Below are 16,626 nucleotides of genomic sequence, written 5' to 3'. Positions count from 1 at the left end.
GTTCATCAGCTGTACTTCAATGCAAGTGATCCATTAAGCGAGCTGTGGCGAATTGCCTGGATAATTCCAGCTTTCTGGACTTTGCTTGCTTTCTCACTGTTGGTGGTGATTTGCATTCTTTGGGCTCCTTCAAGTAACCCAACCAGGTGCCTACTATGACATTGACTGCCTAAATTTTCTTGCTTGCTAATTCTTGAAGTAGATGAGCAAAACTGTTGTGTCAGAATCAGATGCCTTACCCGACTTATATCTATGTGAAAATGGAATTGTGCACACAAATATGATTCTGCTAGATCCTTTAAATGACATTATTTTGCAAATAAATTTTGAGTTTACAAATTTACTATGGAGCTATGTTACCTGCATTGAGATCACACATGGGATCTTTGCTTTGTGGATGTGTATCTGAGATGATTGACTCAATAAGCTTTGAAAGATAGAAATTTGGAACATGGTTGTATATACATACAGATCTGTATCTTTAATATTATCATACATGTATCTTCCTTCACATATTCTCTATTAAATAACTTTGTACATCTCAGCACTATTTTTAAAGCATTGTAACTTTTTTTTTTCTGTAAATGAAATAAAAAAAACATTGTAACTTATCTGGTTTATATTTGCAAACTTATAACGTGATTAAATGGGTTATGCATAATAGTTGTGGCTTCGTTTTCATTTTTAAGTATTGTAAGGATTTAATATTTCTAATTTTGGGCCTCTTACCAAAATAAGTGTTTGGTTTCTCACCTTTTGCTTCCAATACTATGAGCTTTAATACTTACATAGCAAATGGTAATTGATAGTGTGACAGTTCCAGTTGGAGGCTAGACAGTGGTCAGAAATCAATGGTGTATCAATAACTCAACTTGCATTGATGATTGAGCCCCCTGATCTTAGTTTAGCCATATCTTATGTCATAGGATATGATGCATTCGTTCACCTTGAGATAGTAAAACATGAAAAAGTTGGGGCACAACACATGCAAACAAGCACTATGTTTGCATATACTTTTTGTATGTATACGTTCTTGCATAACTTCCCCCCCCCCCTTCTTTTCTCCACAGCAATAATGTTAGGATTAGGAGCTCTTAAAAACTCAATCAATACTTCTAGTTTGCCAATTCTCTCAACACTCCTCACCTGAAATCAACCAACAACAAAAATTATGAACTGTAAATGAAATAACAGAATTCAACAAAGAAAGAATGAAAGAGATACAACCAAACCACACAATAGGCACATGATTTTATCCTAGTTCAGATTGCAATAAGCAATCCTACATCCAACCTTAAGAACCCTCTAAGGGCAGCCTTCTTTGATTCAGAAAGAATGATCACAGTACATCAGTTGCACCTCCCGATTACAAGCCTTCTCTCAAGATTACAAAAGCTATTCTAAATCAGTCTTTCCTCACAAAGCTTTCTCGAGAAACAACTGAATTATGTGCCTCTGTTGTCTAACCCTCCTTCCCTATTTATAGAATATTAGGGTGACAATTCCTATGCTATTACAAGACTAGATATTACCAGTTTTACCCCCAACTTGACAGTTATTTACAAGTGAGTCCACCGCCTATCTCTACTCTCTAAACCGCATAATAACCTATATAAAAAACACTACTGTCACTGCATCAATACTCTAGACAAACTCTAACAATTCTCCACCATTGTCTTGAGTATGATCCATTTCATTCTTTGTCCATCAAAGTCTTGGCCTGCTCTTCCTTTTGGTTCCATCATGATATACCTGATCATTAAAATGAAACAAACATTAAGAATTTTCAAATGATGCTATAAATTTTGACACCCTTGGATAACATTTCAGCTGCATTCTATACCTGCAACTTTTATTAGGATTGATTCCTCCTTCTCAAGGATTTCCCTAATGAATAAATTCCTAACATCAATATGATTGGTCCTTTCCATGGTGGGACTGAATCTAAGTCAAGTGGACTGCCCATTGGCTTTTTCAACTTTCTCTACTTGGACATTCTTTTAGGGTTCCAGCTATACAATCAGCAACCTATAACTTTCTGTCTAAGTACACTTCACCGTAAACCAAATCCATACTTAATGTTATTTCTTCATCCCAAAGGGTCCTACCTTTTTACACAACATCACAATAACAGTGCACCTTACCCGGATTGGTCTTAACACTACTAGACTTACTCCTAGCTCCCAAAACCAGCCTTTAGGCTTTACCATTGTCTTCCCTTCTTATGTTTGCTTCAAAAAACTCAAAAGGACTGCTCATCTCTTTTGTGCCTCTTCTATCTATCAACTTAACAGGGTATGCTTAAGTTTGGGTAATCCTAATCTGCCATAAGCTGTCCAATTCCTATTCCAACCTCTATGCCTTAGAATTTCCAGCTTCTCCTTTATCCTACACTCTCAAACACTGACCTAAGGTCTCAGCTACACCTTGAGAGTCCTCATGGACAAATTTCTAGAGAAGTTTCCTTACATTTCACTAGGCATACCATTGGAATACTCACAGCTTCCTCATGTTCATAGAGAGACCTTTTAAGCAATCAACCTTGCTTACCTTTCCCTCTAGCCTCTAATCCCTTGGGCTACTCTATAAGATCAATTTTCCCTTAATTTTCACATGGATCATGGCTATTAGAGATACCTATTCAACCCAAATTAAGCCTTCATGTGCTGCTTTAACCAATGGCCATTTGTCTAGCCTTTTTCACAGACTTTTCCCCATTTCCATCACCTTCCTTAGTTCTCAAATAGACACTTCACAGCACTCCACCCCTTTAACCTAAGGGATCTTCCATTTAAGTCCAAGTTTCATTTCTCCCCAAATTTACATGGTTCCATGCCGTTCATTTTGGGCAAGAGTGCATCCCTCTTCTAATGCAAGAGGTTCTATTTTCCAGCCTGTCCCTGAGCATTCAAAACCAGTGCATAAGTATCTTAAACCCAACTCTTTCATATCTCACTGGTAACTCACTTTATGTTCTATCTTTTACCCATCCTAGGCAACACTACACCTCCTATTCCCTTGCTCATTACCTACAAGATGATTCTCCCTCCCTTTCCTTGCTTAACCCGGATTTTGATCAACATGGGCTTCACCATACAAGACAACACTTGCACACACCCCTTTCCCCTCACTGTTCACAAGGACCCTCACTGCAAGAGCCAAAGCTATCTTAAACGCTAGCTTCCTCCCTCTCACAATCCAACCCAAGCTTACACAATGAATGTGACCAAATTTTTTTTCCAGATTTCCCTATTGCTATACCCCTGGTTCGTAGGCTAGTTTCGGACATTCCCAAAGGATTATACATGCTGTTTTATTTTTCCAGCATCCCAGATTCCATCCCCTGCCCTTAGCATCAGCTAATTTTATGTCCTATTGGTAGAGTTTTCCCATATAGGTAAGAACCCTAGCTTTAGAACTCCTAGGCATACCTATTTCACAACTCTAAACCACCTAACCTCTCACACCAGAAGCAATTTTCAGCAAGCTCATACTCAATTCCAGCAAGCTCATATATGCTTGGGAATTCCTTAGGGACACACCATCTCCACTAGGTTCACCTCACCTAGCTCCACCATGAGACAAGGCCTAGATAGGTCCCCCTAGATCCTAGAAACTGATCTCTAATGGGCTTTTGACATATACAGAGTCTGTTTTGGAGTCTTCTACATTTGGTAACCTTACCAAACTACACGGTTCCTATTCCCTTATACCTGTAAACTTTTCCCTCCGCTAATATACCTAGCCTTAGATACCTTTTCTTAGTCATTGCTCAACATGTGAGCTATCCTCAACAAATGACACCACCTAATTTATCCTAGGCTATCCTTAGTGGCTGCAGCTTATCCACATAAAAATGCCAACCTGCACCACATAAATTCTATTCTTGAGGGTTTGCTTCCATCTCTATAAGAGATCCTTGTGCAACTTCTTAGGACTCCAATTCTTCTCTATAGGAGAAACCCTTTCTATCTAATTCTCCTAGGGAAATTAGGTTTATGATTAAACAGGGATAAATTTACAGCTTCTAAAATTGGGAACAGCTCCACCATGCATCCTAATTTCTCCCATCTCCAATTCCCTTGACCTTAATTTGTTTCCTAAACAAACCATTTCCCCCTCCACCATGTCTCTATGGATAAATACCCATTTCCTATGAGAAGTACACCCTAAACCTAGGACCTATGTTACTTTTCCTACATTCCTAGAAAAACTATAGGACATCCGCACTCTCATAGCCAAAACCACTCATGGTACTAGAACATTCTAGGCTGGTTCTTTCTTAAGATTCTTTATTTCTGTTTGGGCAATTTCTCTTGATGTGGCCCTCGTCATGACAATGAGAATATTTTATATTTCTCATGCCATTCTTAGATTTTGATCTAGACCTTCCTCTTTGCCTAGGATCATTCCTATCCGGTCTAGATCCAACCGAGAGAGCATCACCAGCAGCACTATTTCCCTCTAATTTCTGTTGTAACTCCTTAGAGTTCAATGCTCCTATTACATCCTCTAAGATCAATGTATCCCTGCCATGTTTAAGAAATATCCACAAAAGTTTCATATGACTAGTGTTCGAAAATTCGGCCTAGGCGTTGGGCGGCCACTGGCCGCGGCGATTTAGGGCTGCTCGGCAGCACTATGCGCTAGGCCCGACTAATCGGGCAGCGGTGCTGCCAAATCGCCTCGGTGGCCGCCTGGGTCGGTCGCGGCCTGGGCCACCTAGGTCGTGCGTGTCTTGGGCCGACCTTATTTCCCCCTCCCTTTCTCTCTCTGGTCGTTCATCGCGGCTCCTCTCTCTCTCTCTTGCCTTCGATCTCCTCTTGGTCGTTCTCTCTCGTTGCCACCATTCTCATCTGTTGGCTATTATCTCTCGTCGCCGATCTCGTCTTGCTGCGGTATGTATCCATCATTCCATCTTTCTCCGCCAACGCAAGCTGGTGTTGCTGCTTGTTGCAGCAACGCAAAGCTGCAGCAAGTAGCAGCTGTTGATCTATTTCATTAGATGTCTTTGACTCTTTTTAATTAAATTTCAATGTCAATTATTCAATACTCAGGGAAAAAAAAGAAAACAGGAAGTGAAATGAATGATTCGGATAGGACTAGAAGTACTGGAGCATCGTCCGAGGCCTCCTCAATTCTTAAAAGGAAGTCAAAATGATGTCGGATGGGAGTATGGAATGTTAATTGATCCGAAGAATATGGATAAAATTAAATGTAAGTTGTGTGGTAAAATTATGTCTGGAGGTGTTTACAGAGTAAAAGAACACATTGGCCACATTTCTGGAAATGTTTCTGCATGTCCAAAATCTTCTCCGACTGATCAAGCCAAATGTAAGAATGCTATTGCCGAGGCAAAGAATAAGAGGAAAAATAAGGAGGAGGAGGAAGATTTGATGAGATCAACTGTTAATATCTCTGAAAGGGTGGAAGAGGATGATGAAGATGAATTGCAAGAGTTAGGTAACAGAAAAACGTCCCGTACTCTTGGCCTTATGGATAAGTTTGCTAGCTCCATCAGTTCTAAAACTTGTTTGAGTGCAAGAATGACCCGAAAGCAACAAACTATTAGTGAAGCACTATTTAAAGAGAGAACACAGTCTGTTCGTGAATATTGTGCTAGATGGGTGTATGAAGCCGGTATATCTTTCAATGCTATTGACAATGATAGCTTTAAATTGTTTGTTGAGGCGGTTGGTCAATTTAGGCTGGGCTTCAAACCTCCCAGTCAATACCAATTGAAGGAACCGCTATTAAAGGGGGAAGTTGACAGAACAAAAGAGTTATTGAAGAAGCATGAAGAAGAGTGGGCATGAAATGGGTGCTCCATTATGACAGATGCTTGGACAGATAGAAAAATGAGGAGCATCATGAACCTATGTGTTAATTCTAATGCAGGTACTGCTTTCCTTTCTTCCAGAGAGTTTTCAGATGAAGCACATACAAGTGAACTTATCTTTGAGTATGTGGATAAGTGCATTGAGTAACTTGGGCCACAAAATGTCATCCAAGTAGTAACCGACAATGCTGCCAACAATATGGGAGTGGCAAAATTATTGAAGGTGAAAAGGCCAAATATCTTTTGGACCTCATGTGCTACTCACACCATCAATTTGATGCTTGAAAGTATTGGAAAACTGCCGAAGTATAAGAAAATCATTGATCAGGTCAAGAGTTTCACAATCTTCATTTATGCACACCATAAGACCTTGTCCTTAATGAGGTCATTTACGAAGAAGAGGGATATAGTGAGACCAGGAGTCACTAGATTCGTTTCTGCTTTCTTGACTTTGTAGAGTTTGATGGAGAAAAAGGCCCAACTGAGGGCAATGTTTACCAGTTCTGAATGGGAGGAGTGCAAATGATCGAAGATTGTTAAAGGAAAAGCAGCCTATGCTACTGTGATGAGTATTGCCTTTTGGAATGGTGTGACTATATGCCTTAAGGTTTTTGCACCTTTGGTGAAGGTGCTTCGAATTGTTGATGCGAATAGAAAGCCTTCTATGGGCTTTTTATGTGGAGAGATTAAGCAAGCAAATGAAGATATTAATGAGGCCTTAAATAATCTTGAAAAGAACTATAAGCCTATTATGGAGATTATTGAAGCAAGGGTGAAAGATAGACTAGATAGTCCACTACATTTTGCAGCTTACCTTTTGAATCCCTACTACTTTTTCAAGGATATGGATATACAACTTGATAATGAAGTGATGGATGGGCTTTTTAACTGTGTGGAGATGTTTTATCATTATGATGGTGAATTGCAAGGCCATATTATAAATGTTGAGTTGCCAAAGTATACTCGTAAAGATGGAGCTTTTGGAAAATCGTGGGCAACTCAAGGGTGTGCGAAAAATGATGACAATTATAATCTAGATATAAAATTTCTTTAATCCTTTCTATTGTGTATTAATGTATAAATTAAATTTGTTTACTTTATACTTGTTTCACCTATGTAGTTACATGGTGGATGACTTATGAAAATCAAACTCCAAACTTGCAATGAATGGCGAGAAAGATTCTCTCGTTAACCACTAGTTCATCCGGTTGTGAAAGAAATTGGAGCACTTTTAAAGGGATTAGTGTATATATGAATTATATTTATTTACTATCAATTAGTTATCTTTATTCAGTTATCATTTATATTAATATTGCTTTTTTTTTTTATTTATGTAGATACATACGAAGAAAAGAAATAGACTAGACGTGAATCGATTGAACAATCTAGTCTATGTTCAATTTAATGCGAAATTGATGAACAAGCACAAAAGGGAGAAGGAAAGGAATGTTGATGTGCTACTTGCTAGTGATGCTAGTAATGCACAAGAATGGATTGTTGATGGAGAAGATGATGAAGAAGTTGAGCCTAGTACGAGGCTCACTTGGGAAGTGGTTGGTGAAGCATCGGAAGCAGACGAGATGCTTCAAGCTCGAAGAAGTTCTAGGATGAGAGAGCTTCATGAAGATGATTTTCAATCAGAAGAAGAAGATGAGCAAGAAATCAATGAATTTGATTTTGAGTCCGATGAAGATCGTGTATTGGAAGAATATGGAGAGGAAGAAGACCAATTAGATAGTTAGACTTAGATTTTTCGGATATGGTTTATGTTGTATTATTGTTGATTCTACCTTCTTGAACTTATAACTAATATAATAGTTTATTTTCTGAGTTTTAATTCAATTATTTCACTTGTCTTTTCAACTTTGATTTACCTGAAAATAATATCAAATTACATCAAAAGGTTTTTAAAAAAAAAAATATATCATTTTTCCTAGGCCCCGCCTAGGCGCTAGGCCCCAGCCTGGCGCGTTTTTGAACACTGCATATGACTTAGGTAAGGAATGTAATGACACAAGGGCTTTATCTTCATCATCATAGTTTGCATCTATATTTTCTAAGTCAAGACACAACTTATTAAAATCATTAATGTGACTTTGCAATTTCTGCCCTTCTTGCATCTTAAAGGTAAAAAATTTTGCCTTCAAGAACAATCTACTAGATAGGGATTTTGTCATATAAAAACTTTCTAACCTAAGCCATAATTCTGCCACGGTTTCCATCTTCGAAACCTCTCTAAGAATTGTGTCTCCTGAACTTAAGATTAGAGTATTATATGCCTTCTTAATAATTTCTTTCTTCTTTTCTTTAGAATGGACTTTTGACATCTTTGACTGTCCATCGAGAGCCTCTTCTAATCCTAGATTACTCAACAAAGCTCTCATTTTCATTCTCCAAAGTTCGAAATCATTAGACCCATCGAACTTCTCAAGGTCATATTAGGCAGCAGAGGCCGCAAAAGCCATGAAAGGGAGAAATCCTATAGATTTCTAGGATTCTTGGCAATTCTTGAAAGAGTTTTTGGCTCGGATGCCAATCTGTTAGGATTAGGAGCTCTTAGAAATTCAATCAATACTTCTAGTTTGCCAATTCTCTCAACACTCCTCACCTGAAACCAACCAACATAAATTATAAACTGTAAATGAAAAAACAAAATTCAACAAAGAAAGAACGAAAGAGATACAACCAAACCACACAATAGGCACATGATTTTATCCTGGTTCAGATTTGCAGTAAGCAATCCTACATTCAGCCTTAAGAACCCTCCAAGAGTAGCCTTATTTGATTCAGAAAGAATGATCACAGTACATCAATTGCACCCCCCGATTACAAACCTTCTCTCAAAATTACAAATGTTATTCTAAATCACAGCCTTTCCTCTCACAAAGCTTTTTCGAGAAACAACTGAATTATGCGCCTCTATTGTCTAACCCTTCTTCCCTATTTATAGAATGTTAGGGTGACAATTCGTCTGCTATTACAAGACTGGATATTACTAGTTTTACCCCCCAACTTGACAGCTATTTACAAATGAGTCCACCCCTATCTCTACTCTCTAAACCGCATAATAACCTATATAAAAAAACATTGTTGTCACTACCTTAATACTCTAGACAAACTCAATAACAACAAAAAAGAGAAATGTATGCATGAATAGGCCATTCTCCTGGCTCTCAGTGTCACGACCCTAAGGTGGTATAGGGGTATAATTGTAATTGATTACTATTAAATAAGTTGTTGTACCTAGCGGTTGGGGCTTAGGTCGCTTATACTCTTTCGGTTAGGAAGTTACAACCAAAAGAGGTGCCTATATAAAGGCCATGTGTAAAAGGATGGGAATTGTGGAGAAAATACACTAATTCTTTCCCTCCAAATTTCCTTTGCCTCTCTTTTCTTCTCTCAATTCTCCTTTCTTCTTTCAAACTCTCTCTCTCTCTATTCAAATTTCTCTCTCTGTTCAATATAATTCCAAAATTAGCCCAAGTCTTGGACTAGAGATTTGTCGTTTTGGTATCGGAGACTGTGTTCCTCGGCGGTGAAGGTGGTGATTGATCCGTTTGGTGAATTATAACCTACAATAGGATTGCGTCCTATTGGTCGGTAGGAGAAGGATCCGAGAGTGAAGTGGTGGTGAAACAGTAATGGAGCAATGGGGGAGGGGACTCGATTGAAGTAGTTGGAGACGAGGATGGAAGCGTTGGAGTTTGGGATGACTCAAACGCATGAGGCAGTGACTCAAGGAAGAGGACTTGGTGGCATCCCGAGAAAGCATGCACCGAGAACTGGAGAAACACTGAGAGACAATAGAGCAGTGTGGGCAGAGGATCAACAGTATATTCAACATGTTATCCTCCTTGCCTCAATTCAAGCTACCACTTAAATTCCCTCCCAGAATAGTTTTGGATTCAAGTAACTTCGGCTAAGGGATTCTTCTGAGGCCTACGAGAGTTCTAGACACGAATCAAGTGACAGAAGGAGATCCAAGGGCACATGTAAGAGGATTAACTCCCCATACTTCTAATCACACATCGATGCCTCGGTTGGAGATACCTCTGTTCGACGAATCCAAGCCAAGGTAGTGGATCCACTAATGTGAGAGGTTCTTTCAATTTTATAATGTAGTTGAAGGGTAGAGAGATAATTTGGCAACAACCTATCTCAATGATACAGCCGACTTATGGTACCAAGGGTGGGTGTAAACCAAAGAAATGATGGTTGGATGGGATGATTTTGCAGAGGAGTTATGTGAACGCTTTGGGGAAAGGAACATGCCCGATGTAATTGAGGAATTCAATAAACTTCGACAAGAAGGGTTGGTAGCTAACTATTAGGACAAATTTGAAGAGCTTAGGGCCTTGATGTGGAATGCACAACCGGCCCTAACTGAGCAAGACTTTGTGTTGAGTTTTATTAGTGGCCTTAAGGATGAGCTGAGGTCGATGGTCAAAATGATGATGCTTGCTACGGTGAGGGAGGTCGCTTAGAAGGCAAGATTACAAGAGCTTACCTTAAAGGCTATTTTTAGGAAGAACAAGGTGTTGTCGAAAACAAGCTATAATCCTAACCAGACAATAGGAGGGAATCCTCGGGGGGCAATTGCAGGGATGACCACAAGCCCTCCCAAGGCAGGCACTAATGCTAATCTGGCCAAAGGCACCACAGTGGAGCAAAGGAGATAATTGGGGCTATGTTACAAGTGCCGAGGACCGATATAGCCCAGGCCACCAATGTAAAAGGCAGTTGTTGAAGATGTGTGTGGATGAGGAAAAAGGAGGAGAAGAAAAAGAAGTCACATGAGAAGAAGTGGACAACACAATAGGAGAGGAATTGGAGGACAAGGGAGGAGAAATTTCCTTCCATGCCTTGAAGGGAGGCCCTACTGGGAAGATATTAAGGTGAAGGGATAGTCAGGGAAGAGAAGGCTTATGGTCTTGATAGACAATGGCAGCACCCATAGCTTCTTAAATGAGGCCACTGCCATTGAGTTAAAGTGCAAGATGACAGCCACTACACCCCTATCAATCACGGTGGCTAATGGAAACAAGATGTACAGCCACTATAAGTGTGTTGATTTCAAGTGCATGATGCAAGGACATGAATTCACAACGGATCTAAGGATAAGTTGGAAGTTACAGTGGATATTGGAGGGGTACAAAATTGACCCTAGTGGGCAGCCTCGAAACAAGGGAATGCAAGTTGATTTCAGGCAAGAAGTTACGAAAGCTGTTGCAGAAAAAGAGGAGACAGATCTCTCTGTTGTTTTCCATTCAATCCTCAGAGTTAGAAGAGGAGGAAATCACAAAAGTGAGGCACAGCTAGGAGGAGGAGAATGTAGCCCCTCAATGAGTTACCACACTCTGACGCTTTATAGTTACTCTTGATTGAACTTAAGGATTTCTTTGCTAAGCGCACTGTTAGACCCTAGCCCTAACTGATGTTTTCTTTGGAGATAGAACTGGAAATTGAGGGAGAAATAGACAAAATATCAGGTAGAACAGATTGAATGAGGGAGATTGACAGAAAGTAGGGGGAACATCGGGAGAAATGGGGAAGAAATCTGACAGAATTGAGGGGGAAATTAGAGAGAATAATAAGGGGAAATTAGAGACTTCAATAAATTCTTCATAATTCATAACATGATCTGCATTGTGGGGTTACAGGTTTATATAGAAGGTTAACCGATAGTTATTTGTGGCAATTACCATATCCTCTACTACCAACAACTGCTCCTAAATCACTCCACTACTTGATGGGCTTATAACCAAGTTCGCCCATTTTATAAGCCTCACATCCCAACACGGCTCAAGAGATAGCCAAGCAATTTTTGGACTCAATGGTTAGGATTGATGGGGTCCCAAAATCAATAGTATCTGACATATACAAGGTTTTTACAAGTTGTGTCCGGCACAAACTGTTCAAAAGCCTAGGGGTTGGACTGCACATGTCCACTGCATACCACCCCGAGATTGATGAACAAACTGAAAGGGTTAACCAATGCCTTGAGGCCTACCTAAAATGTATGTGTGTTGCCACGCCCAAGAGTTGGAATAGGTGGCTGTCCTCGGCACAGTGATGGTATAATTCGAGCTACCATAGTGCCCCATTTGAGGCACTATTTGGGTACAAAACACTACTCCTACCGGCCATGATAGACACCCCCTGAACAGTGGCAGCAGTTGAGGAATACCTATAGCAATGACAAGAGGTTTTACAGTTACTGAAGAAGGAGCTCACTACAGCCCAAAACAAAATGAGAAACAGGTTGCAGACAGGAGGAGAAATGATGGGGCTTTCAATGAAGGGGACATGGTCTTATCTCAAAGTGAAAAGGTTCCTACAACACTCTTCTGCCACCCCAGCATCTAAACTAAGCCCTAAGTACTTTGGGCCATTTCCTTAGTCGCCAAGGTTGGAAAGGTGGCCTACAAACTGCAGTTGCTGGAAGGAGTGCCAACCCACCCGGTGTTTCATGTATCACTGCTCAATAGAGCAGTGGAACCAGAGGCCACCACCAGTCCAAACCTTCCTTCTGTGGGTGAAGACATCGAAGTAGTAGTGGAGCCCCAGGCCATTGCGGACAGGAGTGTAATCTACCAAGATACTATCCCTTTAACACAAGTTTTGGTACAATGGAGTCACTTACACCCAGACAACACAACCTAGGAATACTTACCAGACTATCCTTTCTTGGGGACAAGCAGCACATCTTACCTAGCAGTTGTACCTAGCAGGACATCTTCTATCCTTTCTTGGGGACAAGAAAGCTTTCAAGGGGAGGGGAATGTCATGACCCTAAGGGGGTAAAGGGGTATAATTGTAATTGATTGCTATTAAATAAGCTGTTGTACCTAGCAGTTGGGGCTTAGGCCGCTTGTACTCTTTCGGTTAGGAAGCTACAACCAAAAGAGGCACCTATGTAAAAGCCATGTGTAAGAGGTTGGGAATTATGGAGAAAATACACTAAGTCTTTCCCTCCAAATTTCCTCTCCCTCTCTTTTCTTCTCTCAAGTCTCCCTCCTCCTTTCAAATTCTCTCTCTGTATTCAAATTTCTCTTTCTGTTCATATAATTCCAGAATTAGCCCAAGTCTCAGACCAGAGACTTGTCACTCAGTTACTCAGGGTGCTGAGAGCATAATCAAATACAAACCTGGCAGTCAATTATGATTTAGCAACAGTTCTTTTTCCACAACAAAAATCCCAGATGGGTTGGCGTCCTTAGGTTGAAAATTGTATTACTTGACCCACTGATGGAGGGCAATGGCAGAAGCCTCTAACGACATAAGAGGCGTCCTAAAACTGGTTCTAAGGCCCAAGCACTGATTTGGGATGTTTTCTTTGTTAGACTGGTTTTTATTTTTGTTATGCATTAGGGTATTTTTGTCTTGCTACATAATGTTTCCTAAAGTCTCTGGTGACCTTAATATTATGTGTTTGGTTTTATTTATGGTCTTTTTCTGATCTTATTATTATTATTAGACGTTCTTGTTTTTGTTTAGTTTTCTTAATAGCTGAAGAATTTTCCTAATCCTAGTAGGAATTGCGTTACTAGAGCTCTATAAATACTATTATAATCTCTCCTTTAGTAGTGAATGAAATAACTACCTACAGTTTTCTCTATGCATGTTATGTTTTCTTTGAATTGTGTGACAATCCTAAACCTAGGTGTGATGCCTAGAAGTTGTTTCTCTCTCTTCCCTAATCTTCAATTTGTAGTATTATTTTCGTAACCCTACTAACTTCTACACCTGTTTTTAGCCACTAAATTTTTTCTTTTCATCCTTCTTTTATCTTTAAATTGCCACTAGCCTTTTCAACAAACCTCCAGTCAGTCGGTATTCTCATAATTTCAGATCTGTCCTACTTCACCCATTCAGTTAGGCTTTCATGAAAAATTGACAGACAAGTATTTTTTGAAATTAAAATTTATTTAAAATTCCTATAAATTATAAGAGGAACATAGATCAGTTTGAGAATATAACTTGTATTTTTTATTGGCAATGTTAATATCAAATTGAGTTTTCATAATTAATGGTGTTAATATCTAGACTTATTTATATGAGGGTGTCAAAATTATTATAGTAGTAATATATGCTCTATTATATTATTGTTAAAAACTTATGTAACATTTCTTTATGTCTGTAGTTATCGAAAGGGAAATTATAACAACATATACAACAACAACATATTCAGCCTTTATCCCACTATGTGGGGTCGGCTACATGAATTCTAGACTTTCATGTATTTTTGTAAACTGGTGCTTTAGGTTCCAGTTGGGACTTTCCTAAAATCATTCTTGCATCTGGATTTGTTCTGCCACTATAGCAGCTTATCATAGTACTCACACACACCCACGTAATCGGAGAGAATGCTACCTATGACATTAGTCATTGTGGGTCTTTTCAAGAATTGATACGGGCATGCTCACAACCATGGATCAATCGAACCCACCGCATATCATGCAGAGAACCCCAGCTTTTGAGGCATGATGTATGCCTATAAGCTTGTTCATTTGGACGTGTGAGAAGATCAATTGAAGCACCTACGAGGGGAGTGGATAAAATAGAAAAAGTTTGTAGGTAGGGGAGGGAGAGGACCAAAGAAAACTTGGTGGGAAATCCTTAGGCATGACATAGGATATAATATCCTTACAGATGATATAATCACGGATAGAGATGATTGAAAATTTAGAATTTATGTAGCTAATCCTACCTGGTGAGATCAAGGCTTGTGATTGTTGTTGCCTTTTAGTAGTCATTCAAGCACTTGATCGTACCAATGATCAAAATCATGCAAACCTGCACACAACATGCCCCAGGACTTAGCACCTGGCTCTTATCCCTTGATCAATATGGAAACGTGCTGTCTGCAGATGAAACTAATAAAATTATTCATCTTAAGCTATTGATGATACAATACATAAATTTGGAATTTCAGGTATGCATATGCAGGAGAGACGGGAGATGACTTTGACGAGGAGGCCATCGCCCTTACAACTGCGGTTAAGGGAGCTGCTGTAACAGATCATGCAATTGTTCTGAGGGAAGAGCTCGAGGAGGACAAGCGAGAGTAACTGTACAACGGGAAGATCTTGAGCAGTATAAGCGAGAGTAATGGTTAAACTCTGCTTCTGAAAAGGTGCAGTGCCTATTCAAGCTCCCGTTGCTGGTATATAGCATATTTTCCTTTTGCCCATTGTTATGCAATCCTTGTTGCCTGTACAAAAACTGTATTAAGTGTATACACTGACCAACTGGAATCAGCCGTAATTATATCAGCACATCTGTAATCTTCTAACCACCTTTCTATAAGCAATGAGAGGAGTTATACTAATGTTTGAGCTCTTACATGTGGAAGCTCATTTACTGGATCCGTTATCAATTCCTTCAAATTGAGAAGCATTGTTATGTCTAGGACTAGGAGAGGAACCATTGTTTTAGAAATCACCACCCACCCCTAGTTTGTAGGCAAGAAATTCCGTTGAATTCTTGTTTGGTTGTTGAATCATTATTTTTATTTTATTTGGGATCCTTTCTTGGGATTACTGCCTTGCTTGGTCTCATGCCGTTCATATTTTCAATTTCGGCGAAAGAGATAAATCGCAGGTAGAAGTTTTGTCTCACTACGCAGAATAAAAAATTAAATTCATAATTTATTGGTGTGAATCTCAATTTATCATGATCTAATCTCGACTTGTGTCCTAAAGGCAATTTGGGATCCTTTCTTGATATTTCTCCCAATGCCTCTTATTACGAGGAAATGATCAACTTGATTACTTGCATTTATCCATTTTAGATTTTTTTTTTTTTTTGGGGGGGGGGGTGTTTAGCTGGGTGAAAAAGGAAGGTTGGACAATGTAACAATTTCCTTGGGAGTGTGATTTATGAAGGTTTTTTTTATTGCTATGGATAGTGTATGGGGTTAGGTTTTGCATCAATGGCTTATTTTGGCATTATAGGTATAAATAATTCAACAATATGAGTTTAAGATTTAAACTTCACACTTTAAGAAGCATAAATAAAAAAACTTTCGAATTGTTGGGCTATCAGGACAAGCAGTGACAATTTGGATTTTGATTATAATCAATTTGTTTTTTATTTTAAACCAGTGGGACTCTAAAAGCATGTTTAGTTTTTTTTATATATATTTTTAAAACACTATTACTACTCTAGAAGTTTTAGAAAAATAGTATTTGACAAGACTACTTTACTTTTAAACACAATCGCTCCAGAATAAAAGCAAGTGATGTGTTTTTTTATAAAAGTCGCAAATTTTAATGGGACTGCAGTCATTAATAGGTTATCTACTTTTATAACCCCTCTCTCTCTCTCTTTATAATTATACTTTTCAAAATAACTATTTGATAAGTTTATAACACAATAAAATATTAACCAAACACAAGCACATTATTACATTCAATTACTAAACTACTTTATTAGCATTATTATCACGATATAACGTAATAAAATATGACACAGCACAACAATACCAAACAAACCTTTAAAAACCTCATTTGCAATGTTGTGATTTGATTTATATTCACACTGATGTTTGGGCAGTTTTCAACATAAAATTTGCAAATTTAAGGATAATGATATTTGTACATAATGTTTGTAACCCTCTATGGTACAATATTTCTTTATAAAATCAATTAATTTTCTAAAATTATCAATACATTTGTGAAAAAAAATATTATTAATTTTGAGTCTAGAATTCATGTAGCCGACCCCACATAGTGGGATAAAGGTTGGATATGTTGTAATTTTGAGTGTACAAATTTCATATACAA

The 16,626-nt window shown here is 38.7% G+C and overlaps 1 protein-coding gene across 1 annotated transcript in view; it reads left to right on the top strand.

The window, feature by feature from the left end:
• The window catches only part of LOC127789344 (uncharacterized), a 39,787-nt gene extending 24,580 nt beyond the window's left edge, over positions 1 to 15,207 (top strand). Inside the window, exons 4-5 of the mRNA XM_052318307.1 lie at positions 10 to 146; positions 14,775 to 15,207. Coding sequence (XP_052174267.1) covers positions 10 to 146; positions 14,775 to 14,910 — 273 coding nt within the window. The 3' untranslated portion in view covers positions 14,911 to 15,207. The remainder of the gene's footprint in view (positions 1 to 9; positions 147 to 14,774) is intronic.
• The last annotated feature ends 1,419 nt before the right edge of the window (positions 15,208 to 16,626 follow it).

Source organism: Diospyros lotus, chromosome 13 (assembly GCF_014633365.1).
Source record: "Diospyros lotus cultivar Yz01 chromosome 13, ASM1463336v1, whole genome shotgun sequence".
Classification (NCBI taxonomy): Eukaryota; Viridiplantae; Streptophyta; class Magnoliopsida; order Ericales; family Ebenaceae; genus Diospyros; species Diospyros lotus.
The sequence above is the reverse complement of the archived record's forward strand: the minus strand, read 5'-3'. Positions and strand labels throughout refer to the sequence as shown.